General features: G+C 36.3%; 1 protein-coding gene across 2 annotated transcripts in view; it reads right to left on the bottom strand.

The window, feature by feature from the left end:
• The window catches only part of ITPR2 (inositol 1,4,5-trisphosphate receptor type 2), a 2,416,542-nt gene that overhangs the window by 587,325 nt on the left and 1,801,492 nt on the right, over positions 1-27,725 (bottom strand). For both annotated transcript variants that reach the window (XM_044087657.1, XM_044087658.1), the window contains exons 39-40: positions 20,185-20,372; positions 6,459-6,642 (exon numbers count right to left, since the gene is read on the bottom strand). In XM_044087657.1, the coding sequence (XP_043943592.1) occupies positions 6,459-6,642; positions 20,185-20,372 (372 nt within the window). The remainder of the gene's footprint in view (positions 1-6,458; positions 6,643-20,184; positions 20,373-27,725) is intronic.

Here is a 27,725-nt window from a genome sequence, read left to right as displayed (position 1 = left end):
TTTTGTTTTACTGTGACTATTAAACATTTTCCTCTGATAACTATAAAGTATATGTTTGAGCTTTTAAAGGAAATTATCAGTTTTATACTTTGAGTGTTTACCAATAAAGCAATGTTTTGGTCAGGCATACTTAAAATGTTTTTGTGAAATAACAAATTTAAATTAATAAATGTTAACAAAACTAAGATCCGGACTAGCCATGGAATGAAAATCATTCCTAATCTGATGGATAAACCTAAGTCCATCAGATTATCACTCATACCTTGACAATCCAGAACATCTGAGCTCCATAAATTGAATTATCATATGGAGAATATTGGCAATAGGAATAAGCAATATTTATATTATTTTGAACAGATACTGGATTGTAGATTAGACAAAATTATAATACAATATAAATGTCTATGTATTATATAAGGAATTAATATTTACATGAAAGATAGATGACAAGCAATTCAATCATAGTAAAGTAGGATGTATCATATATAAAACCTCAGTAAAAGATTATAGGACACAGCTATTTAACATATTCACCCTTACTGATGAAATCTTTCAAAACTTATTACTTAATATAAATAGATGATAATATTTATACCTAATGTTTATAATACAATGTATTTTACTGGATATATCAGAAGTTATATTTCGTTGCTTGCCAGCATTTAAGTAATCACTTTGTTTATTGCTAACTTACTTAAAGCATCAAGTTTTTTTATGAGAACATTGATGAAAGTTAGTGCATTTTAATTAGTGCATCCCTCTTCCCCCCATTTCCTACACATAAGGATTTTCATATCTGTCACTTCTTATTATACAATGAGTGAAATTATACGTTAAAAACAACAAATTCACTTATTGTGATTAATGATTACAAGTTCCCTTTCCATATTCATAAATTGCCATTTTATGGCATATACTGAAAGTTTTTAGATTTAAATGGCAACATTCTATTTTGTATAATCAGCAAAGGTTAAACTGAGTGATTATTATCAATTTAATACTATTTGTTCAGAATGTGATCGTTACATTCTGTGACATTTCAAGTTCAGGCTTCTATTGTTTCTCTTGAACAAATTTGTCAGTTTGATGTCATGTATAAAACATTAGTTACCTCGGTAACCGCTTAAGTATTATATATGGTCAAGATGGGTTACAAAAACTACAAGTGAAGTTATAGCAATTATATGACTTGTTATGCACATTTACTTATATGAGAAAATCATCATGCTTCCCCTTGATATTCAATATAGTGTATGTCATTTATGACAAGTTAAGACAGTAGTATTATTATGCACAAGCCCATGTTATTAAATCCTGTCTTTAATATTTAAATTCAGCAGACTGCTTCATCTTACATGATGATTATATATTTTATGCCTAGATTTACTAAAACCATACATTACATAACTATTGTGTGTGTGTTTTTTTTTTTGGCTGTTGCTTAGTTATTTGAGAGACCACAAGCTGTAATGCTTATTCTTATTATTAGCTCCTTCCAAGCATGTTTATACAGTCCATAGACTTTAAATTATGAGACCCTTCTAGTTTCTTATTTGTTATAAGTACATTTCCATTCTTACATGCACACATATCAGTACTTCAAGCATGGGCACAATGCCCATCCAGTTTTGCCAGAATACCATTCACTAGTTCATGTGGTTTTGAAGCTGTTCTTAAAATATCCACACCAATATTTGCTCTATTCCATTTTACAAGCCTGTTACATGCAGTGGCCACTCTGTCAGTGAACCACTCAACACACCTTCCATTCCCACAGATATTTCCATGAAGGAAATCTGATGACTCTCTAGCACTTCCCGGCAACCCCAAATACCCCTAGAATCAGCTATCCACATATGCCCAACACGTCCTAGCCAGCTCACCTCCCAGACCACTGCAAAGGGCACTGCACAAGACCAAGTGCTCTTAGTCTTTCACAATAACTCAGACTTCCACTCTTATGTAAGTCCTTAATGTGTTTGGACCAAAACACATTTTAAATATAAAATTGCGCTTATTTTTTTTTTTATTATCAAGAATCAACTTAATGAGCTAAACAAAGTGTTGGAAGACCATCAATATGTGTACATGCGGTTTAAAACAGCCCTTTTATTACATGTATATATATATATATATATATATATATATATATATATATATATTCTTTTTTTAAAACCAAAAACTTCATTGCCAAGAATCATCTCGGAGGCTCCTCACAGCTGTTAAACATTATTGTCGCCCTGTCTCTGTTGCCATAGCATGGGAGCATCTGTTTCTGTTAGTGTGTCTGTGTATTGCATACCAGAGGCTCACGATATACCCGGAGGCAAAGCTTCACTTCACTGCAACTTGAAATCTAAATTCCCTCCCTTTCAGCGAGACAGCAGCCAGGAAAAGAACGGAGAGCAAACAGATCAAAAACAAACCTCCCAACAAGCTACCACAATAACAGATAACACATTCTTCCAGCCTCTCACTCACCAGATGTATAAACAAACTATTCTCTGCCAAAATATCCCAAATCACAATTTTATCCACTACCTTCCCCTGGATCCAGGCTAAAACACCAAATGTTTCTTCCTAATACATAAGCATAAGTAAACCTCAATCACAAGCCGCAACCCACAGCTTCTCAGAAATGAAAATGGCAACATACAACAGTTGCCAGACACAGCTGCATCCACACACACCATGTTAGGCTTAATCAAGCAACACTCGAAGTTATGATACCTGCCATAATTGATATTAACTACTTTTAGACAGATAATGACATTTGCACTAGCTGCCAAACACAGCTGCATCCATGTGCACCATATCAGGATTGATCAAACAGCACTCGAAGATATACATGCCATAATTGATATTAACTAAATTTAGACAGAATAATGATGACATTTGTACTATTATTTAACAAGGATATACATGACATTTCTAAATCATACTTTAACTGAAGAAGGCATTAGTCTCCATGGCAGCATTTTTTTTTTCAAAACACTCTACTGTTACTGCTATTATATATTATGTTAATTTGTACATTTGAGACTGAACTCTGATTAATGGTACCTTGTTGAATTAGTTAACTAATTACTTAAATTATTATAAGCAAAATCAATGAAAAATGAACAAGATAAGTATTCATTGAGTTCAAGTAGGGGACTAGAAACTTCTATGGTTATATTATATGTTGCTTTGGTTGGCTTATGTATAATGTAAATAGTAACCCATCTTGACCTGCCTTTGTTTGTGAAGAATTACTGGACTATTTGAACATTCTGAATAAATCATTACTGTTTTGCAGTTGTTTAAGAAACCCTCCTTTTTTTTTAAATAAAAACAGATGACAAGTGATGTACCATTTCAGCTGATACTTTGAGAGATGTTGTAAGAGTTATTTTTTTGGGACAGCTATCTTGGAATCAGTTTTTTGTTTCTTCTTTCTAGCATCAGTCCAAGGATTTGTTTCTTTTATTCTTTTAAGACTAGGGTTCATACATTCCATTTTTTCTGGGATAGACACTATGTTGTTGTTTGTGATGAATAGAGCAGCTTTTTCTAAGTCATTAAAGGTTCTCATCTCATTGGCAAAAGTATTTTATCTTGGCTGGAAAGGCTAGCTGTGCTCTACTGTTGTCTTGTTTCAACAGTTTTATTATTGGGCAGACTTTTTTCCTTTGTTCTAGTATTCTGGAAGAATAATCATTGTCAAACATTATCAAGTTTTGACTGTATTTTGAGGGTAATTTTCTCCAAGCAGATTTTAATATTAGTTCCTTGTCCAAAAATTAAAGAAATTTTATAACTATGAATCTAGGTGGAGTATTTGTTGAGTTAGAAGGTTTTCTCAGTGCTCTATGTGCCTTTTCAATTCCAAATGAAAGTCCCTCTTTCAAGTCTAAAAATTCAGCAATCCAGGTTTTTAGGAATGAAATGTCTACTCATTCAGTGTTTTCAGGCAGACCAAAGATCCTTATGTTGTTTCTCCTTTCCCTGTTTTCTAAGTCATCTGTTTTGTTAAGCAGCCATATATTCTGTTTAAGCAGAAATTCTTTTTGGAATTCTTCCTCTTTGAGTCTCCCTTCAATGTAATTTAGAGAAGTCTCTATATTTATTTTTCTATGGTGTTGCTGTAATAGTTCCTTAAGAGTATCAGTCTGTTTTTCAGAATTTAATCTGAGGTTTTCTAAGTCATTTTTAAAGCCATCCATCTTCAAAGATATTTCTTGTAAGGTAGGTGTCATCAATTGCAGTTCTTTTTTTCAAAGCAGCATCTGGATGAGAATTCCTTGAGTTGTTCATATTCAGTGACTCAATATATCTCCAAGTTACTTGATAGGAACATTTTTGTATATATCCACTGAAATTGATATTTATGTAGTTTAGTAGTTTATCTATAGATTTCTGATGTTTTAAACTTGAAAATAATAAAATTTTCTTATATTATTATACTAGTTTATGGCGCTCTCAAAATTCACTGCTCTCAGTTGGCCATCTCGGCTCCGCTCCCCCGGCAACTACTGAACCAGAGAAACTCTTACTGTGAGACATTAGTACTACTCATGGCAGCAGTGTTTGCCTTGCAACTTTTTTCTAGTCAGAGGAAAAAAAAACAGCCCAAAATAGATACAGCAGCACAATCCTTTAGAAAAATGGTAATTAATACCTAACTGACATATTACATGGCCACTCAACAATATATATAGTATTCATCCATTTCATGTTCATAAATAAAGCAATTAACTATGTACTCTGGGACAAACATGATAGCTTACAATGTTTTTAATGTACACCTGACATGCAAAAGCTCCCCTTCCCTTCTCCCATATCAGGTTTACTTTTTGTCTGCATCCTCCTATGATCTACCATCATTTTCTCCACACCTTTCTTATATGAATCTCATTCACAATATTTACATATTATGCTATACAAGAGGCTGAAATATGAAAAAGCAGAAATTAAAGTATGCAGCACATACAGTTGCACAGTATATTTTATGGTCACAAAAATACGTATTAATGTTAATGTACAATGCAGACTACATTAGTAGCTATACTTCAACAAATATCAGGGTGAAAGCATATTCTGAACATGAACTCTAGTACTGTAACAGTCTGCTTTATCATCTCTTTGTTATGTTCTGTATGGTAACCTACCTTTCCCCGTGAGTGCAAAATTTTACTGTTTTTGGACCACCCTACCATCTCCAATGTAAAAGGGGTTCAATCAGGCAGCTCAATAGAAGTAACACAAGATTTAATATGGACAGCCATTATACTCTGAAAATTAAAATGCTCTTCCAAAAAAGAGCACATCTCAAACTTGAGTGTTTCAACATTAAGATTCTTGACATGGAAGCTATGCCCCCACATATCCCTGCATGTATCTTACATATACCAACCCCTACATCACTACAACATGAAGTGGGCAGAATATTCTGGTGTATAACAATTTGGACTTAATATGCACCTCCCCCAACTCACACTTAAATTTACACACTTTTGAGGTTACCCTTGGAACTTCAATGTACACCCCCATGTCAGGGAATATAAACCAGATGAAAAAAAAATAGAAAGAAAAGAAAAAAAATACACATGACCATAAATGTAAACACACATGACCATAAATGTAAATACACATGACCATAAATGTAAACACACATGACCATAAATGTAAATACACATGACCATAAATGTAAACACACGACCATAAATGTAAATACACATGGCCATAAATGTAAACACACATGACCATAAATGTAAATACACATGACCATAAATGTAAATACACATGACCATACATGTTTTACCTAAAACACTGAACTGTACACATGTATAATATATTTTTGAAAGGCTGTGTGAATCAAACTGCTTTTCACTGCCATTTTCTCACAGGCACTTTGTTAACTGAGAATCATGTAACTACATGTATGCAGGTGTTTAATGAATAAAAACAAAGTACTTGAACAGGTAATATTTTACTGGACTTTTTTTGCATTTCTTTACAGTCTATACCTAAAGCAATGGCTGCTTAATGGTAGCATATATTGACTAGGATAAATTAAAAGAAGACATAGCTATGACTTTGGGAACGACACTTGCGGCTGTTCATTTGCGTAGCAGGAAGTAATATGAGAATGCCTTAACACCTGCTTATTCCTAAGAGTTACCTGTTTTATGGTTCTTTTACAAATTCAACAGCAAAATAAGATTGGTTTTCTATGGATAAAGGCATGTCCTCCTGAAGTTAATGTGGCATCCTTTTCCGATATCAGTGATATACACTGAAGGGCTGCATTATTTTGCACAGTAATGGCTAATGCTTGCCTGTCAAAGATATTCATCTTTGTTCAAGTCACCTCCTTTTAGAAAATATGTTGTTCCATATATTGCTGGCTATGGTACAACAAAGTAAGATGTCACTTAACAATAAACTATAAATGATGTCATCAAGAAGAATATTACCTCGTTTTCTAGGAAGAGGTAAAACATCTGAATCATCTTCATCATCTTTTTTACTTCCTAGGTCGGTGGTGTTCACTGTCACCGTTGCCCTTATTTCCTGTTGAGCGGCCTTCATACGGTCATGGAAAACTTTGAAGAATTTTTCTGATTTCTTCTCTTCATACAGCTGTTTATAAAATGATTTCTACAATTGCAAGACAGAAAATATGATGATCAATGTTTTATTTTTGATTTAATATAAATTTATAATAATGTAAAGCAGGTCACCTTGACATAGTTAAAGATATTAAAATGGTACAGTCAAGTGCAGCTCTGAAATGAACTTGTCTGCTCAAAGCATGAGTATTATTTCCTAAACACATCTAAGACTCAGCTTTAACGATCAATGATGACATTAAGCAAAAAAAAAAAAAAAACAGTCTAAATAAGGTTGAATTCAGTGGTGTTCTAGGTGAAGAAGTGACAGTTTATAAAGTAATTGAATGCAGATTTGCAGTACTATATAGCAACAAGCTGGGATTAGATGCCACAACATGGTCAGTGGCACATCTGGCTGAAAGTTAGTTTCCTGATATGATGTGGACTACTTTGTAATCCAAGAAACTGGGAGGGTAACCATTTGAAATGTTGGGACCCATGGAGCAAGTCCTGAAATATGGAGACTGAATGGCTGAAAGAATGGACTTACATATATAGTAAGTCCAAGATGCCATTTCTCAGAATATTGCCATTTCTCTGAGATATGGCAATCTTATAGTTGGTATATATAACACCGGGAGTTTTAAGGAGAAGAAAGGTTTTTGAGATGCACTCTTCTCCATATTTTCAGTATTTTTCTTTAGCCACTTGACATTTCAATAAGGACCCCAATTTATCGGGTCAAATAAATGAGGGAAAAAAATGACCCAGGCACCTCCAGGTTCATGCTCCTTTATTATGAAACTCAGAATTAAGCGCTTTCATCTCTGCCGATGGAAACTTCATCAGAATAATAAAGTTAACAATCAAAAGCACTGCCATTACAATCATAATAGACAACTCCCTTAACCAATCCAAACACTAAATGTCACAAAGATACAACTTCCTAATAAATTATAAGACTCCACCCCCTTTTCTTAAAAACACCATACAATATTATACCAGTATGAAAACTTCTTGTTAAAACATTTCTCATAAAAAAGTTATTTTATATATATATATATGTGTGTGTGTATATTCATATAATGTCAGAAACAATAACAAAACTATTAGCATAAAACAAATCAAAATTTGTTTGCTTTTTAATGTAGCATAGGAATGATGGATATAGTGTCATTAAGTCACAGGGGGAACATAGCGGCCAGTCTAATCTGCCACTCAGTTTCTTTTTTCTTTAACAAATTTCTCCAGTCACCACCCCGAGGTTCAAGTTTTACATGCTCCAAAATACCAAACACAAACTTTTCAAAATTCAAACAATTCTGAGAATGCTTAAACAAAGCATTGTTTTGTCTTTTGTTTTTTTATATCATTTCTATGTTCATATATTCTATTCTTGAGTGGACGCTCGGTCTTGCCTACATAGAATGCGCAACATGTGGAACAGGTAGCGAAATATACCATCTACTGGTGGCACAATTTCCCTTCTGAAATCATATCTCACTTTTCAGTCTGTTATTCAGGGTCTATATTACAACATCGAACTTGTATAAGTTCGAACATTGTAATATCAAACCCAAAAGTCCGAAATGCAAAAATAGTGAAACCACGGCACATCAATTTTTTTTCCAGGGAAAAAAAATTGGTGGGCCATTTTTGGGGCTTTGCTATTTCCTCCACTGTGGTGCAGTCTCGGAGTTGGTATATTTAAGTGGGGGGGGGGGTAAGTTTAAGGTTTAATTTTAGTTTTTTTTTTTTTTTTCCACAGAACAGAGATCCCTGGGAAAAAAATTGCTGTTCTGTGTTTCCGTTATTATTAGGTTTTGGATGTTTAGGTTCAATATTACAATGTTGAAACTTACGTTAGTTTGACGTTGTGATACAGACCCTGTTATTCAATGTTTTACTAGTTTCCTGATTTTTATAAGAGCATTGATGGCAAGCACCACACAGTTTGGTTCCACAATCAGAATCTACCCTAGACTGTATTTTATGCTCAATCTTTTAAAATTTGCTCCTGTCTTATTAACAAATCTCGGACCTTCCCTCACCTTTTCTAACACCTCATGTTCACCCTAAAGATATTCCAATTTTTTTTTAAGGGCTTTTTTAATTTCACCTGTTAAATGATTGTATTAAAATATACATGCTTTTTTACACTAATCATTAGTGACGTGATGGGTTACTATCTTTTTCTAAACCCACACCCAATAGGGGTTTATAAATAATACCCCATTTCTCATATACTTCCCCTTGTTATTTCTAACAACCAATTCCTGGGGTAACCTCTCTCTTTGAACATCTCACTAATTTTCTGAAGTTCATCCAGTACATCTTTTCTATGAGATGTCACCCTTGCCACTTTTATGGTCTGTTCTCTTACTTTACTCTTTTTTTTTTAATTGTAGGGTGACTACTCCCAAAGTGTAGATAAGAGTTGCAAAACATATTTTCTATAAACTTTTGATTTAAACCCATTGTTATTTATATATATATATATATATATATATATATATATATATATATATATATATATGTGTATGTAAATAACTAATTACATTCTTGTCATAATGATATGCAAATTTCAAAAATTCTGTTACATTTCCCAAGTACTTAACAAATTCCTCTGCTTCTTCACATGTACCATTCCAAATGACAAAAATGTCATCCAAAAACCTTGAATACATTTTTATTCTTTTCCAATAAGGGCAACTGAACACAAATGAGGTCTCCTATCCCAGCAACACTATGTTTGCATATACAGGGGCACATGCTCTACCTTTGGTTTGCTGGAAATATTCTCCTTAAAAAAAATAAAGTTATTTTCCAATATCAAACTCATAAGCTCACAAATGAGTGTTATCTGTCCCTGCCCTAATTCTGAATGTTGAAACAAGGCCTCCTCAAAAAAAAAAAAAAAGCCCTTCAGCTTTGGGAATTACTGTGAAACAGTCCTTTATATTTACTGTGAGGAAAATTAGATCTTTTCCCCCAGACATCTTTCTTTAAAAGACCCAGGCATTCCCAGGAATCTCGAACCAAATAGGAGGTTTTTTGAATTACATGTTGTACCCATGAATCTACCAATACTGCTAAGGGGTGCAAATTTGAACCCCTTGATGCCACAGTGGGTCTAAATGGTGTTTTTTCCACATTTTTATGAATTCTGGGAATTCCAAAAAAAAAAAACCAACCAGGAATTATAGGATCCTTTCTATATAAAAAGTTATATAAATCAATATCTGTTCTCTTCTTCAACAAATATTCTTCCAAATATGAATTTATACGTGAATAAGATATATTTATCTGATTCCAAGAGACTACAGTGTAGGTTTCTTCATGAAACAGTACCTTTTGCATCTCATTAGAATAGTCAGTGGTCTTTAATACTATTCCCCCTTCTTTATCGAATGTCATGATAAGTAAGGTATCGTCCTTTCTATATTCTACCAATAAATCATGTTCCTCCTTAGTCAGATTCCAAGTTACTTTTTTATCATTTTCATGGATTTTATATATCTTCCATAACTATTTTCTCAAATATGTCCATTAAAGGATGTAGAGGGGGATATAATGTGTTGTTCTTTCTAGGTGTGGCTAAATGGCCTCTAGTACCTTCTACAGTGTTTAAACTTTGCCCTGAAAAATATATATCAAAATTTAACTTTCTAGTATACATTTTTAATACAGTAATATTGTCAACTAAATTTCCCTTTCTTTCTGGGACAAACTTAATGCCCTTAGACAATAAACTGAAATATTCAGATGTAATAATCCTGTCTGTATAGTTGTATATTGTAAAAACATTTTCCTTATGTATAGTGATTTCAGTTGCTCTCAATTCCTGTATCTGTTCACATTCCTGTATACTTTCTTCCTCTGTGGTTGTGGGTACTACCTTATACTGTACTCTCCCTGGTCTGTATACCTGTGAGCCAGCCTCTCCGAGCGGTGCAGTGTCTGAAAACCTTGTGCTGCTACATAATAATTGTCTGAACTTTCATCGTTTTCATTTGAACCCCTCAATCCTTCACTATAACTAGGTGTGTAGGCATTCCTGGAACTAGAATTCAAAACACTTTGCACAGGGGACACCTTTTTATTTTCATACTGCTTCATGTCCCTTTCGAACTTTCTTTTCTTTTTATGGAAAAGATTATCAATTCTCCCTCTCAGCCTTATGAAGCATCTTGAAATACAACTCATTTTGAAAAAAATAATAAATTTTGTTTGCTTTTTGCATCAAGCTTGTCAATTTCCTGTGCTACACATTCACATTGTCTTTCATAATAAAATACAGTTTTCTTTACCAAACCAAACCCAGTTTCATCAAAAAAGTTACTAAAGTTGTTTAAAATTTCCTCATTATAATGAATACCAAAAGGAAATTTAAACAACATTAATCCTTGTGGTACACTTTTTAAAACCAAGCATTCATTTAAATATCTGCTTGCAAGGATTTCAACTTAAACAGTCTTTTTTTCAAAATAATATATTAAATCCTTCAAAGAATGAAATGCTTCACGTTCACTTTTTTTGTTGTTACTACTAATATTTGGCTATAACACATCTATGGCTACTTCACTTGAAAAACTGAATTTTTTTGTTAACAGGCCTTCTAAACGAACACTAACATTTTCAGAATCAGAGTCAGTTACTGCAAAACTGTGACCAGCTTGTGTACTGGTGCAAGGTCTTTCACTGTTAATATTTTGAATTAAATGAACAGTACCTTCATGAAAAATGGCTTTGTTCCATTTTTTTGTTTAAAATGCCAATTATTTGAACCACTGCTGTCTCCTCTGCCTTCTTTGCAACTTTAACTGCCTCTGGAAGCCGTCACCCTCTTGAAAATCACCATTAATATATCATTCTTCCTGTTCTTGCCTGGTGACATCTACCACATGATTACATGAACCAATGAGGACTTCCGCACCATGGCAACCAGCCTGCATTTCATTGTGGTTAACAGAAGCAGATGCAGGCTGAATAAAATTATTAGGAATAGTTCTGGAACCACTTTCTTTTTGCAAAAATAAAGCTCTACAAGCTTTATTAACTCCCCTTTCTAAAAAGAGACTTCTTGTTTTATCAGATTTAATTCAGTACTTTCGCTGACCACACCAGATTGTTCCAAATGGTCAAGAGTGTCCATGTTGTAGCCAGGACTCGTTCCAAGGTGTAACAACTAAATCCAAAATCAAAAAAACACCAAAAAACACCAGCAAAATCAGGAAAAAAAATGATGCAGACACCTCCAAGATCACACTCCTTTATTATGAAAGTGAGAATTAAGAGCTTTTGTCTCTGCCAATGGAGACTTCATCAGAATAATAAAGTTAACAATCAAAAGCTCTTTATATAGCCATTATAATCATAATAGACAACTCCCTTAACCAATCCAAACACTAAATGTCACAAAGATACAACTTCCCAATAGATTATAAGACTCCACCCTCCCTTTTTTTAAAAAAACACCATACAATATTATACCAGTATGAAAACTTCTTGTTAAAACATTTCTCATAAAACTGTTATCATACACATACATATATATATATATATATATATATATATATATATATATATATATATATATATATATATATGTGCGTGTGTGTGTTCATATAATGTCAGAAACAATAACTAAACTATTAACATAAAACAAATCAAAATGTGTTTGCTTTTTCATGTAGCATAGGAATGAAGGATATAGCATCATTTAGCCCCTGGTCAAATGTTTTGAAACCTGTGGGTTTCATGTTTCAGGACATACAGGCAACAACACATACTGGGGAAAGAAAAATTCTTTTGATGCTGGCATCAAAACAGAAAATGATTTGCCATTTTTCTTAAGACAATCTGAAGCATGTATTATGCAGTCTCTGTGGAAAGATTCAATTAATTTGACTCAGAACAAATGATAAATGAAAAGTGCAGCTACTGTTGGACTGCAGAAATTAAGTAATAAGATAATGTAGACTTGACACAGTGAATGTGTAAAATGGCTAAACAAGTTAAAAAGTGAAGGATAAATACTGAATGTGGAATGGAAAGTGAAAAATACTTGTGGAATTGAAAGTGCTTAATGGAAAACTACTTCATTTTGAAAAGATGGTAACTGTTCATGGGTCCACTAAATTATGTCGACATACTACTGTGTTGATGGCCGATTGATCAATCACAATTTGTTGACATATGTAGATGGTTGACAGATGTGATAGGTCAACAATTCTTGGGTGGGGGAATATTCCCTTTCTCCATGGATTGCATGATCATGAAGTTATATAATTATCAAGTGATGTTCGAGTTCAGGGTGGCTTATTCCCCCTGCAAAAAATAATGCAATTTATTTAATTTTTTTGGTTGCATGCAGCAAGGATTTTCCTCATGCATGCGCAGTTTACTGGTAAAATTTCCATTGTAGACATTTTGTGTTGTATCAACGTAATCCTGTAATGTCATATATACATACCATATATATGATTATTATATCAACATTGATATTCAACATAAATGCGTGACACACTAAATAAGTGAATCAAAAAATACTGATAATTTCTTGGCAACTATCAGTAAACCCCAGCTGCAAAACAAAGATTAAGCATAGCGGTAGTGTTTGAGAAAGGGATTTTAGTTACGTAATGTATAGGGTTAGGACTGGGGTGAATTCGCCCTGCGCACCTTACTTGTGTGGCAACCCTACCCCTGCCCCTAACCAATTATATTACTAAAATTCTTTCCCTATCAGTACCACTAATGAAGACAAAAGGAAACAGAACATGCACAACACCAAACAGGAAAATACTAAAGTTAGACACTTACTCACCCATAACACTCACACATGCACAATGCCCACTATAATAGAATCATACACATTCTCAAAAACAGCACCTCTTCTGCCAAACCTTTTCCTGTACATTTCTACTTATTGACACTATATAAAGCTCGACTTCAACCAAATGTGATTCACACAAATGTGCAATCACACACTGGTGCTGTCACTCAGATGTTGCCAATCATTTGCACATTGCTCATTTGTATTGTCAACCATATGAATGATGACCACAGAGAAAGGCACACTGCTACAAATTCTGGAACAAAAATATGCAATTTGTATGTGGGGAAGATAGCATTATGGCGGGATGTCAGCCCAATCCATACAAGACGCAGTCAGGGAAGGTCAGTTGTGCCCAGTTTATTCTATGAAAATGGTATATAAGGTACCCGAACTTAAAAAGGAGGGAAATGATCAGGAAGGGGATTTGACAGTGAAAGAGAAGATGGGCACAAGGAAGTGAAAACAAAGAGGTGGCAGTCAGAAAATAGACCTAAGGGAAAGCAGTACAAAAAATACATATAGAAGGATAACAATCCTCAAACACTATCGAAGGTTTTAAGCTTACTCCTCCTTCATACCTTCACAAAAAGTCTGAATGCAAGTGCTTCAGGAACAATAATTAACTTCTGTCCCACGACAAGCCTAAACTCTCCCCATGTGCAGTCAACCTTTCAACTACATGGCTGAATGTATTTCATTGCAATTCCTTAAAATGCTGTAAATAATGTAAAGAACGTTGTTGTAATCTGTTTGATTAGCTTTACCCTGTACGTATTGCTCCTATTTGTTTATTGTGTATCTGCATTTGTCTGCAAATATGCTGGGGTCATGGCTGCAAAGGGCCTTTGGACAAGTCCATCTACCGGGTCATCAAATAGTAACTAAACAAACAAACAATGGCATTGATAGTCAAAAAGGGAAGGGGAATCTCCATGGGTAGACAAGCTAACAAGGATTAAAGATGTACTTTAACAAAGGCATACACTAGCCTTTTGTCATACAAGATACAAAGGTAGCTGAAAACCTGCTGAACTGAGTCTGCTTTTGGTTGAATGTCACAAAAGGCATATGGAGAACCTGGTTCAGTCTGCCATTTAAGAGTTCAGAGTTGCAAGTCTCTCTGTTTTCTACTTTATAACAAGAAATTCCTAATCTGTGATTAAGATCATCATCTCCAGGATGTTATTCTGAAACTTTTAAGCTCTGGATGCACCAGAATCCCTCCTCCCATATTTTGCAGGATTACCTTGGCTAAAACATCACTATCAAAATAAGATTTCCCTTGTCAGCTCTTTCTTTTATGAACATTCTAGGAAGGAGTGGAGTAAAAGGAAATACATACATCAGTTATTTATTTCACCGCAGGGAAATATTCTGAAATATATTTATCAGTTCTTTATTCCAGTGCAGCAAAATCTTCGGAAATATATGCAACAGTTCTTTATTCCACTGCAGAGAAATACTTACTACACACACTATTTTTAAAGGTATCAAGAACAAAATTTTCTGAGCTAATGGTTCACAGGAGAAGCAAACAACTCTATCTAGTGTATATTACAGCAACTTGTTTATTTATTTATTTTACATTCGCTTACTGGGAAAGTCCGACTGGACACAGGTCCTTTTTCAGCGGAGGCCCGGGGAGAAAAGCTCCAGTTACAGCCAATTAGAGTTTAACAAACGTAAAAAAAAAAAAAAAAACAGAAGTATCAGTTTCAGAAAAAACAGAAGTTAACAAAGATTTAGCCATTACTGCAATTGATAGCAAGTGACAGATACATATCAGAGGAAAATACAATTCTTTAGCTAGAAGGATTCACATTATATTCACAATGAGTACAATACAGCTTTAAAGGAAGGACAATAATTTGGAGTGCGAAAAGGGTATGGGAGACGCTGGTCTGCAGAACTGACAGAAATGCATTAAATGCATTCCAACTACTTATTTACATACTAGACAACAGTGCTGTTTGTTATAATTCTCAACGCTCCAAGTTCTTGGTTGTCATGAAAATCTGAGGTGCACATACCCAATGTCAGTGTTTCTTTTACACTAGTGTGCCTTTCATTGTTATGGGAATTTCATCTCATCTAAGCTTTTAGGTGAAATCTGATGGGCTTGCTATCATAGCCTGTGATCCTTTGAGGGCAGAAAAGTCATCCACTTACAGACTAGCACCTGATCTGTCCAGCATTTGAGAATAGGGGTATATGGCAATGCCTATTCAAATTGTTACTGTCAGTACAAATTTGTCTGGGAGCAGTGGACTTTCCCCATCTGGACTTTGACAAAAGGAACTATTAGAACAGAGGCCAACACATATCCCAGTTTATTTAGACTATTCCTGATCATCATATAGTCCTTCCCTGCCATTTTCCAAAATGGGGAATTATGAAGGGAGTTCTTCTCAAGTTTTTATGTCCAGGACTGCCCTAATAAAGGCTTTACTGAAGGAAATAATAAAACTTGACTTCTGGTAATGTATTAAGGTGCACAGATTAGATAGGCAGGATATAGCATAATCAGGAGTCACTGCTGCCTGTTTCTTGGTAACAGCCTTGATTAGGTAATCGCACAAGAAAAGGTAAATGTTAATGCCTTTAAGCCTGAAATTGTTAAACATTGGAACTAATCCTCTGCGACTACCTAGGAAGCAGTGAGAAGAGTAAGGCCAGGATGGGAAATGAAAATTCTGGATTCTGGTCATGAACCAGATGAATCAATTGAGTTTCTTACTGAGTAGGGCGTGGACATAGGTATTCTTTAAATTCAGTGTGAGAAACAAGGCTTCCTGCATTTAGTAATGGATGACACCTCTGCAACTTTAATATTCTGATTGACTTTCTGACCAAGAATTTGTTCAGCTAAGAAAAGTTTAAAATAAATCTACAAAGTCCGTACTTCTTGGGACCAGAAAAATGTGGAATAGAATTTGTCCTTTCTACACTGGGGGACTCCCTTCAATAGCCAGAGAAGAAAGAAGCAGGTACAGGACAAGACTGGCAATAAAACTTGTTCCGGAAGGAGGAAAGACATTGCTGTAAGGGTGGAAAGGCCCTGCACTCAGTTTTGCATCCTTCACTTAAGAGCCTGAGGTCAGTCTGAACCTTAGATCCTTCAGTAGGCCGAGTTTTCCTCTAATAACAAAGACTGAGTGATAAATAACTTTGTTGTTCTTTCGGCTTTTCCCAGTTAGGGGTTGCCACAGCGGAACTCCGGTCCGCTAATGACTGGCAGTAGATTTTTACGGTGCCGAGGTGCCAGCTCGATGTCCAACCTTCAACGAAGGCACTCCCATTCTACGCATGTCTTTCGAACACCACATGACCACGGGGAGGACATGCAGACTCCACACAGAAGGCGCTCCAGCCAAGAATCAACGGGAGAGCCGCTTACTGTGAGGTAACAACACTACCGCTGCACCACCGCGGCTAATAGATAAATAACTTTATGAAGTCAAAACTGGAAGGGACTTTCCCAGCTGAGGGTGGGGCATTACTCCAAACACTGCCCACCACAGACATTGCTTCTCTCTGCTGACCTTTCTCAAATGCCCACTGTGCCAGACATGACTGCTTTTTGTTAGATAACCATTCCTTGATAAAGTTTCTACTATAACTAGGGATGGAAAACATTTACATTGCTTTCCCCTTCTCCCTAACTTCTTGAAAACACTAAGATGGAAGTTCAAATAACATAATTTGCTAATGGAATTAAAAAAAAACAACTGCCCTTTGACATCTCACAAAAGCTCAGTTCTCATACAGGCGTGTCTTCTGACAATTGTACCTGAAGCAGCTGACTCAGCAGAAGCATTGCATGAGCTGTACTCATGCACAGTAGCACGTTTGGCAACTCTTCTTGCCATACAAAGACGTTTCAGCAGTCTCAGTGTTAAGGCTGCATCTGGAACACCCTCAATTGAATGTCTATCGGTTTGTCAAATAATAGGACTCTTTAGAAATTTTATGTAAAGGGACGGTTTATATTGAAATAAGGAAAGCCTTTTGCTTGCTTGTTCATTATATCAAAAAATATTGAAAACCAGATAGTTTTCGAATTGAAAGGTCGAAACCATAAATACCATCATTTTGAAATTTGATGCATTCAAAATAGCCCATATAAGGTAAACTTCCATCTGTCCTTTTATGTTTTTTGAAGGGGGGGGTAAGCCCCCCTGCACCCCCCACACCCACTGCAAACTATATATACCAACTCCAAGATCACACTACAGTGAAGAAAAGGGTAGATTCCCTGATCCTCACTGTACTGCAATCTCCATTCACAATGCCAAACTCATAATACCGAATCGCACTTTACATTCATTATTATTAGTTCTTGGTATTCCAGTTAGGCAATTTGTAACTTTGAAACTGTACTTTTGTTTCACTGACACTCAATCAACAGCATTTCCAACTTATGATAGTAAACCTAAAGGGACTTTTGTAAAGTGGTTGGGATCTTTGCAATCACTTCCCCATTCTTTAATAAAGCCAACTCCAGGACCACATAGCAGTGAAGAAAGAGAGGCGCCCCATTTACTGATAATTTTAAGATGAGCTACATTTCCATTAACAGAGGCATGTCCCCTCAATCAGAGCCTACATTTGGTTTAGGATATCACTCCAATTCCTTAATATATTGGTCGGGCACTTAACATTTCTTATATCTAAGATGGGGGAGGTATGCACTTTTTTAGTGACGTATGTCCAGAATTATACTTTCTTTATCATTTGAAGGATGCCATTAGCAGCAGCCAGCTTATATCCATCCCTAACAGCATCCAAAGGAAAAAAACAATGGATGAGTCCCAAGTTTTCTCTAATACATACTTATGACTTTTCCTCTACTCAATAAAACTCTGTTTGCTTTTCTGAGTGCTGCTGTGTGAGAATCTAACTCTAAGGAGGTATTACCAACTGCTGTTTTGAATGCCTGAAATACTAGATGAATTATAACAGGGTTAGGATCTTCGGTCCTCAGCACTTCCAAGTACCTTTTATGAAAGTTAGACAATTATTGAGCTCCTCAATTTACAATACAGTCTCTTTCAATGTTTGCATGTTTCCCCAAAACATACATACAGGTGGCATCTGAAAAAGAGAAACTGTACTTTGTCACAGTCATAACTGAAAGGGGAGCAGTAAAGCTGGCTGGATGGCACCACATCTTGTTCTTTTTTTCCACTGATATTTGAATCTAAAAAGCATTCTAGTGAAGGGTTACTAGTGCCATTCCCTGTCCAGGGAAGCATCAATGTATTATCCCTCTGCCACTCACATCAATGTATTCTGTCATGAAATGCTATAATCAAAGATGGCTGGGGTAGGTAACTCACGGGGGGCCTGGGAAACATCTGTCCTAAAGGGAAAACTGTGTTTCAGATGGCCTATTTTTAATTTGCTCACTTTTAATTGAATAACATCCATAACATCAGAGGTGTTAACATTCATTGCAGTTTAGAATTTAACTGTAGCTAGTTGTCCACCCATCCAGCACAGCAGGGCTTTAGTCATGCCTAGAGCTCCACAGGCTTCTGAAAACAAAGCAAAGATATATCCAGAGATGGACAGCATTTCTTAGTTGCCTGTGTCTTAAACTAGTCATCTACAGGTGACCGGGGAATAGCATCCAGTTGTGATGCAGTAAAGGTATCCAGTGATGTCTAAAATAAAAAATATTTTAGTAGTGCTATCTCAGGACTAGTCATGTGAGGCCTTCACAGAGCAGACAAGGTCACTAAAGCCTCAAAGACCTTGTCTCCTTAATCAATAATTCACAGATTTCTCTATTTTGCAAGTCTGTTTGGCTCTATGCTTTCTACAGCTGTTGGAAGGAAGCTTTCCTGAAGGAGGAAGCGGATTAGTCATCCTTGGTTAATGGCCAGGATCTTCAGGCTGTATGAAATTAAGTGTTCTTTTTAAAGACTGCACAGCATTCTTAGCTAGAAACAAGGTGATATACTCTAAAACAGAACAAGCACCAAAGTGGTGATCCTCTGGTGGGGTCTCTCTCTCTCTCTCTCTCTCTCTCTCATAGGCACATTTATTACTGATCTTTTCCAGTGGCATTGTCAGCATTGAAAACAGCTCCTAAAAATACAAATGTCAAAAGGTTAAATAACTAACAGCAAAACACAATGCAATAAACTGGTATCGGCAAACAAATGTACAGAAAATTTCTATAAAAGGTGCTGTTTCTTTCAAGACGTAACTTGAGACGAAATTATTGGCATGAATATTGACTACTGAATAACTGGGTACAGAAAAGACAAAAAACTAAAGAAGGAACAAGTTGCTGTGTTTTTCCATTAGGTACCCAGCTGATCCACTTCATCATTGGAAGGACACAAGCCCTTCTCTGGGGATGTCTAAAGCCCTTCTCTGCTGGATGGGTGGACAACCACCTACAGTTAAATTCCACACTATGATGAATTTTATCACCTGTGATAACTACCTAATCCTTTCAATAGGTTTGGCAAAGGCTTCAAGGACATTTAATAGATAAATAAGCACCAAAAAGTGAATAATCCTCTCCTTTTCAATAAGACACATGGTACTACAATCACATCAGAAATATGTGCTGTTATTCTGGAAGGAAAGCCTGCATGACCAGTCTGAGCTGTAGGTATCCTTATGAAGAAAAAACTCTAACGTTACAGACAAACGAAAATGCAAAAACACTAAGCACTATCAATTCATCAGACTAAAACCCTCTGACATTACATAACTGGCTTATAACTGTACCTGAATTTGGGTATTCCCTCCTTCCAGTAATGCAATTCCAAGCAAAATACATTCAGTGAATATGCGATCATTTTTGGTAAGCACTATTAAATCTATTACAAGTTGCGATGCCCCCTCTCTGTCCAGCTGGCACTGAATATCATACATGGATGCTTCACTCTTGTCTGAATCTTGTCCTGAAGAGCCACCTATGAGTAAAAGAAAGGAAGACATTGCAACCGTTTTTCTTTATAAACAGAATAATCAGATTTATTACTAACAAACAGTATGCATCATAAAACTCTAAAAACATACACATAGCATTAGTAACACCTATGATTATTATGACATCAAATTGAATGATTTAGTCTCTACCCCTAAAGATTTATCCTGAAAGGACCACCAGGGCTTACACAAACATGCCACTTTAGTCGTGGAGTTCTTTCTCTGCTGCTCCTGTTTCAATGAACTGGCAGCAACCACCATATCCTATGCGCAGTCATTCTTCCGTATAAATTAGCTATTCTGCTCGAATCGGTTTATCTTTCGAACATATGGGATGAATGGTGGAGTGTGTTTTCCTTGTAAACACTCACAGCCCTTTTCCTTCAGTCTAGCTGCCTTGCATAATCTTTTCTCCTACTGGTATTAACAGCTGTAATTTGTGTAGAATCTGATAATTCGGCAAATTAAATGTTACTATGCCAAAATCCTCAAAAAATTATGTCACATTTTGTCACACTATATACCAATTTGAACCAACAATGCAGACAGCTCAAATTAGGACAGCACATGCAAGTGGTAACAAATCTCTGGATTTCTAATCTCAGATTATGATGCAATATCATTTTTACACTTCTGGAAAAATTCCTTACTTGGTACATAAGTGGGAATAAATGATTAGCAATCTACAAGAAAAGCAACTTATTCTGCATATCAACAATACCAAGGCAGCCAATGGGCAGTGACAGACATTGGAAAACAAGATGTTGTGCTGAGGGACAGTAGCATTGGCTACTCAAGAACTGCGATTCTGAAAGCCAGTGACTAACCTTTTAAATGTTGGACCTCTAGATATAACTGGGAGAGACAGTGTGGTGGGGTTCACACTTCCTGATTTATATAGTCTGGCTTGTGCAGAAGTGGATCAGAAAAAATGCTTCTGCATAAGATCTATGCAACTACTTAATGAGACAATCATATCATCTTGGGGGAGGGGGAGAAACAAAATCATGGCACGATGCATTTATTAAAGCTAAACAGCTTCTAAATTTCTACAAAAAAATGTGGTCACTATTTTCTGTTTGGTGCCCAGAAGTCAGACTTAGTGATCCACTTATATAAGATATGACAGCAATTGCTATCCAAGCTATGTGTTGACTACTGTATGATTATTATTATGCAAAAACTAAGGCTTCACTCTCAGATGTCTGGATTTTTCTGGTGTCCGTTTACAAAATGGGGAGAAAGCTGTTAGCATTATTCTGGAATACTATCAAATTTCATTTAATGCATTAGTTTTTCACAGGACAAGCAAAACAGGTTGAGCATACTGTAAAGCAAAAGTTACATTTGCAAAGTAACTATTTTTTTATAAAGTGTATACTAGTAGATAATCTTTAGTGAGCTTAACTTCAGAAAAATAATAAAAAAAATCTCACTGGCTAATGCCCCTCTAACTCTGGTTAATTTCCATCAATGACCTGCCCAAAACAAACAAAAAAATCACATAATGGCAAAATCAACAGGAATCACAGATTTTGAAACAGGACATTTCCCAGTTTGCCTCCCATACAAAACAACAAAGGCAACATGTTCATTTAGCAAAATATCATTTTCCATTTTCCTCAAGCATATTTCAGCAACAAAATACACAAACTGTAATGTCAAAATCTCTCTAAGAGTATCTCACATTGCCCATAACAAGGACATTGGAAACAGTGGGGAAAACATCTACTTAACCAACACATCACTAATTCATAAAACAAGGTCTGAACTGTCATGACAGTTTGACGTTTCTTCAGTTCTTTTGTGCTACGTAAATTGTCTTGTGAAAATGGGTGCAATCAATGCATGCAGCTCAGCTGGTGTGTTGGGTGCAATCAATGCATGCAGCTCAGCTGGTGAATCAATGCATGCAGCTCAGCTGGTGTGATGGGTGCAATCAATGCATGCAGCTCAGCTGGTGTGATGGGTGCAATCAATGCATGCAGCTCAGCTGGTGTGATGGGTGCAATCAATGCATGCAGCTCAGCTGGTGTGATGGGTGCAATCAATGCATGCAGCTCAGCTGGTGTGTTGGGTGCAATCAATGCATGCAGCTCAGCTGGTGTGTTGGGTGCAATCAATGCATGCAGCTCAGCTGGTGTGTTGCCTGCAAGTTTAGATGGGAACCTGGGGCTGTTTTTACATTATAAACATGTAGCCATGATGTTACAACTTCTGTTTCAGTAAATACTCCCTGAAACACAGGTTTCCTACTGTATTTTTTATGAATAACTCCTCTTTTGTATAACCAGTATGGCGCACCCGTTAACTGCAGTACTGTGCTAATTTAGCACTGCCCTCCGGCGCAGCTCTACAGGTGACTGTGCTAATACCAATTACTAGACACATTGTAAGCTGAACACTGTATTTTACAGACAGGCAGTTAGACATCCCTGTGCAGGAGTAAAACATTTTAACATACTCTTAAGACTGACACTGGAGGGGGGGAGTTTGTATGAGCAGAAAATGTCCATGCAGTAAATACTACATAAAAGTGCACTAACATATTTGCTCTAATGTGTGCTGAAGTGCTAAGGAATGTGGTTCACATTTCATAGGTTCATAGGTAGGTACTAGGCTATCGGCCCAAGGGCCTACATAAGCCTAACCAGCAAGGTTCCATAGCTTACGCCACCCAAGAAAGTTATTTTCTTGTGCCACTGTCCAGCAGAGACACAGAAGTGATCCCCAGGGTGTATTTCCTATTTCCCATCCACTCATCAAGATTTTTCTTGAAGAGTGCTAATGAAGAACTTTGCTTGACACAGATGGGTAGCTTGTTCCAGAGTATAGGAAGTCTCTGGGACAGGAATCTATCCCTCCAGCATGTCCTGTTTATTGTGGTGACAAGGTTTAGGTCCCTAGAGCGTGCAGCTCGGAGGGATTGGGATTTCTTTAGGTGTAGCATGTCCAACAGCTCTGGGTTTGACATAGCTTTATAAGTTAGGCAGAGATCACCTCAGAGTAGGTGATATGCTATGGAGTAAAGCTGGAGTTTTTTGAGGAGGTCAGTGTAGGGCATTTGTTTGAGGCCAATAATCCTCTTTGTGAGGTACTTCTGTGACCTTTCCATCTGCTGCAGATGTCTTGTGAGGTACATTCCAAAAGGGGCGTTGTTCTCTATAATGGGTCTAATGAGTGATGAGTAGAGGGGAACAATGACCTCTTTTTTCCTGGATGAGAACCCTTTTATGATGAGGTGTGCCACGTAGAAGGACTTCCTGACTACTGTGGCAATGTGACTATCAAAAGAGAGACTACTGTCCACCTGGGTCCCAAGGTCTCTTATCACGCATTCGATGTTAAGTAGATTGCTGCCTATGTAAAACATCAAAAATAAATAAATAAATAAATAAATGCTGTATTCTGCTCTTCACAAGTCATATAAAATTCTTCTGTGATCTCATCAAAGTTTCATGGGTTGAAACTAAAAATCTACAGTTTTCAACTACATAGACATCTAAAGGAAATGTTCTAAAAAAAACAAAAATAGTCATTTTCAAAATTAAAACTATTTTATAAAATCACAATTACTTTTCCTAGATGCATGCATGGTCATTTGCAAAGAATTTGCCGTCATTATATATAAATGCAAATCGCATTGCATTTATGATATTCTTATTACACTCTGTAACTGACCTACAATAAAGATACAGAGGATTACGATAAGGTTTTTCATCACAACCAGCTTATGTGCTTAAAACATAGGTGTCAAGAGCACATAAGTTGTTTTGATCGGAAACCTGACCATAAATCTTTTGTAGAGCATGGAGTATCAGCTGTTTGAAGTACTACCACTTGCAGAAAAAAAAGTAATGTAAACATGTAGCATGGCTCTCAACTATCAGTCTACAAAATGTGGAACAGTGCTTCTCATAATATGGAACAAATGAACAAAATATGGAACAGTTTCTAGCAACTTCCAGAAAGAGATCTCCCAGCGTTGTTAAAAGGTGTTGTATTATAATTTGTTGTACATATAAAACCTTATTTAGATGAGTAAATGTGATTCAGTATTATTTACCAAGGATATTGGTTAAAAAGTTCTTAACCCCGACTGCATTTTGGAAATGTGAGAAATGTGCCCTTTTTAAGACTCATAATGAGGAACGTTCTGGTAGAGCATTAAATGTTTCATGGATTTAAAATCCTTTGAAACACATTTGCTACCACAGAGACACCAACCCTGAAAATAAATCTTTCTCTCTGTTTATCTTTTTAAACACTACTACTATTTCATACCTGCGCATTTCATTAATGCACTAAGGTTTTGCAACTGGGCTCCCCTAGCAACCTTCACACTAGACAAGGAAGTGGAGTACTTCAATTACACCTTTTTAAACATATTAAATAAGGTGGCCCCCCCTTACAGACCATTTGAATTAAAACCAACCCAGCCCCATGACTGTCTAAAAATGCAAGAACCCTTCTCAAATGTAGGGAACAAGCTTGGGATACATGGTATCACAATAAGACCGATCACAACAGGCAGATTTTCCTCAAAGTACGTAATAAAGCAAAAAAACAGATAAGGCAAGATAAGAAAAATCACCACACAGAGCTACAAGTAAAACATATCACTAACCTCCAAAACTTCTGGGCAGCAGTCAACCAAATATTACAACTAGGCAAACCCACTACCCCTTCCGCCCAATGTCAGAGGAGATAATATAGAGATAGCTACACAATTTAACAACTACTTCACTTCTTCCATCCTTAACCTAACTAGCAACAGCCAGCCTTGCACTCTCCCACAACCAATCAGCAACCCAAATCCATACCCCCATTCACTGTCAAACCAGTTCTTACCAACACAATACACAAGCACCTCACTAAACTAAAACCCAGCACTTTGGCAATTGACAAACTCCATGCAGAGTACCTTAAAATTGTTATAGCTTATCCCATCAAATATCAACAACTGGTTAAAAAACTCACAACTAATACTTAACCCCAAAAAGACTCAACTTATGCTTTTCCACCCTACCAAAACTATTGACTCTTCTGCTCTTTTCTCTGTCAATTCTGTTAATAACACACAAATCTCTCCAGTATCACAAGCTAAACTTCTTGGTGTAATACTTCACCAAATCCTAAAGTTTGACAAACATATACCACAAACCATATCCAAAGTCCATTAAAAAATGCCAAAAATGACTATATCCTGAACTCACCTTCTCTCTACATTGCTTTATGCATTCCCTGTATTAACAAACCTTAACAAGACAGACGTACACAAATTGTCCGCGTGCTATAATAAAACAGCTAGATTCACAACCGACTCTAATTTACTTTCCGCCACTGTCACTAAAACAATTAGGCTGTCTAGAACTCGCCAACTTACTGAACTATAACCAACTAACCATGGCTCATTACTTGCTGTACCACCCAAACAAGATTCCTGATCTCTCAGGCTTACTCAACCTTAACAATTCTGCTCACCAACTAAGATCCACAAATAAAGCCCTTCTTGAAGTAGCTAAGTGTAGACTCAGTGCTGTTGAATCCCTCTACTCATACACAGTTGCTAAAATCTGGAATTCTGTTCCACCAAATATCAGATTGCAAAGCAGCAGTCCCATCTTTAAAACCCAGTTAAAAGTACACCTCAATCTCATCTGGCAATGTACCTGTACTGACCATGGCTAGCCCTACCTACTACCACATTCAGATAAATCTTCCTCTGGCACTACTCAAAGGTCAAACACATAGAAAAAAAACTACCATAACGAATTGTATTTTTAAATGTATGTATATATCTACTGCACTTTCTTACTCAAATACATTACATTTTCTGTTTTACTACTGTACACGCTATACTGTACACTTCTGTAACTTCTCATCATACGATGATATACTATTGCTTGCTCCATTAATTTGTACACATCTCTGACTTTTGTATTTTTATCATATATGTGGAGATTTTGTACTTTTTATGATTGTCATGTACGTGCAGCTTTTCTCCCCAGGTCTCTGCTGACAATGGGTACCTGATTGTCCAGTCAGACCAACCCGTTAATCAAATATAAAATAAAATAAATACTATCTACTACCTGTCTGACAGTGCAAACTGTTTCATGGATTTCAAAGACTTGGAAAAACTTCACACTTCTCCATGTTTGAATGTTATCTAAACTCTAGGATGAAATTAAAGCTTAACAGCAGTTTGAGATGCTTAACAAAAGATTAAGCACCCTTCTGACATCAATAAAATGCTTGGCAAGCATCTTTCCCTCCAATTTTAGAGTGTAATCACAGCCCTTCATGCACTACATTCTTTTTTTGTTCCCCTCAGTCATAATCATTAGTGGCTTGGCTATCAGTGCCCCACATCCATGCCAGTTCTACCAGCTACTCTCCTACATTCCTTAGACTTACTCCAGTTTGCCGGGGCCAGTCAAAGATCCTGGGGGCTGAGCTTAAATTTGCTTACATGGGGGTAATTTTTCTGTTTATGTCTTACACACTCCCTTTTCCTGCACCTGACACTCAATTATGTTTGAGGGCAACTCCTCTCTTTGGACCACACGTCACCTCAAGAAGAGTACTAACGAGCACCCTCTCACCTAGGACGGGCATGACCATCCCCTCCCTGCCACTCTGTCAGTCGACTCAGCTACTAATCAAACCTGGCTCAGCTGGGCTGTAGTCAGGGCTTTATCTTTGTATGCCACAAGAACAGCTCCATGTACTACATTCTTGTTATAGTCCGTAATGGAATGACTGATGCTTTCCACTTCATCTGCTTGTTACTCTGTCAGTTGCATCTCATTATTGCCATGGATTACAGACGTATGACTTTATACCCAAGTACAGAGTGCGGTCATCATATGTGAGTCACAAAACCTTCTCCATGGAACAATCTACTTACTCTTTTTATAGTTAAACAGGTGTATAGAGATAATACATTCATATATTTCATAAATTTTAAGCAGGCAGAGTCATTTTATGGACCATAACCAGATTGGCAGTACTCATCAATTTGTTACTTCCTTATTAAAAACAGTAAACCAGAAATGAGTGTGCAAGATTTTTAACATGGTAGATATCTTTTTTGTTGTTTATTTTAAAGTTGCATTCTCTTCCCAAATCCATGTTTAGCAACAACATTGCTTGTTTCATTCCTGTGGTTTGACATATTTTAAGTGTGATACTACCTTCAGAGACATTGTTGATGAAAAGAAATGCACAAGGCATTACTCATTATTCTAAGCAGCTCTTAACCTGTGAGGCACCGAGGTTTGCACAGAATGCCAGTCTTAATTATACCTGTGGTTACTACAGCACAGGTTCAG

The sequence above is a fragment of the Protopterus annectens genome, chromosome 11.part0 (assembly GCF_019279795.1).
Source record: "Protopterus annectens isolate FY-2018-M chromosome 11.part0, PAN1.0, whole genome shotgun sequence".
In the NCBI taxonomy this organism is placed as follows: domain Eukaryota; kingdom Metazoa; phylum Chordata; order Ceratodontiformes; family Protopteridae; genus Protopterus; species Protopterus annectens.
Note: the sequence above shows the minus strand (reverse complement) of the source record. Positions and strands in the feature narration are given on the sequence as shown.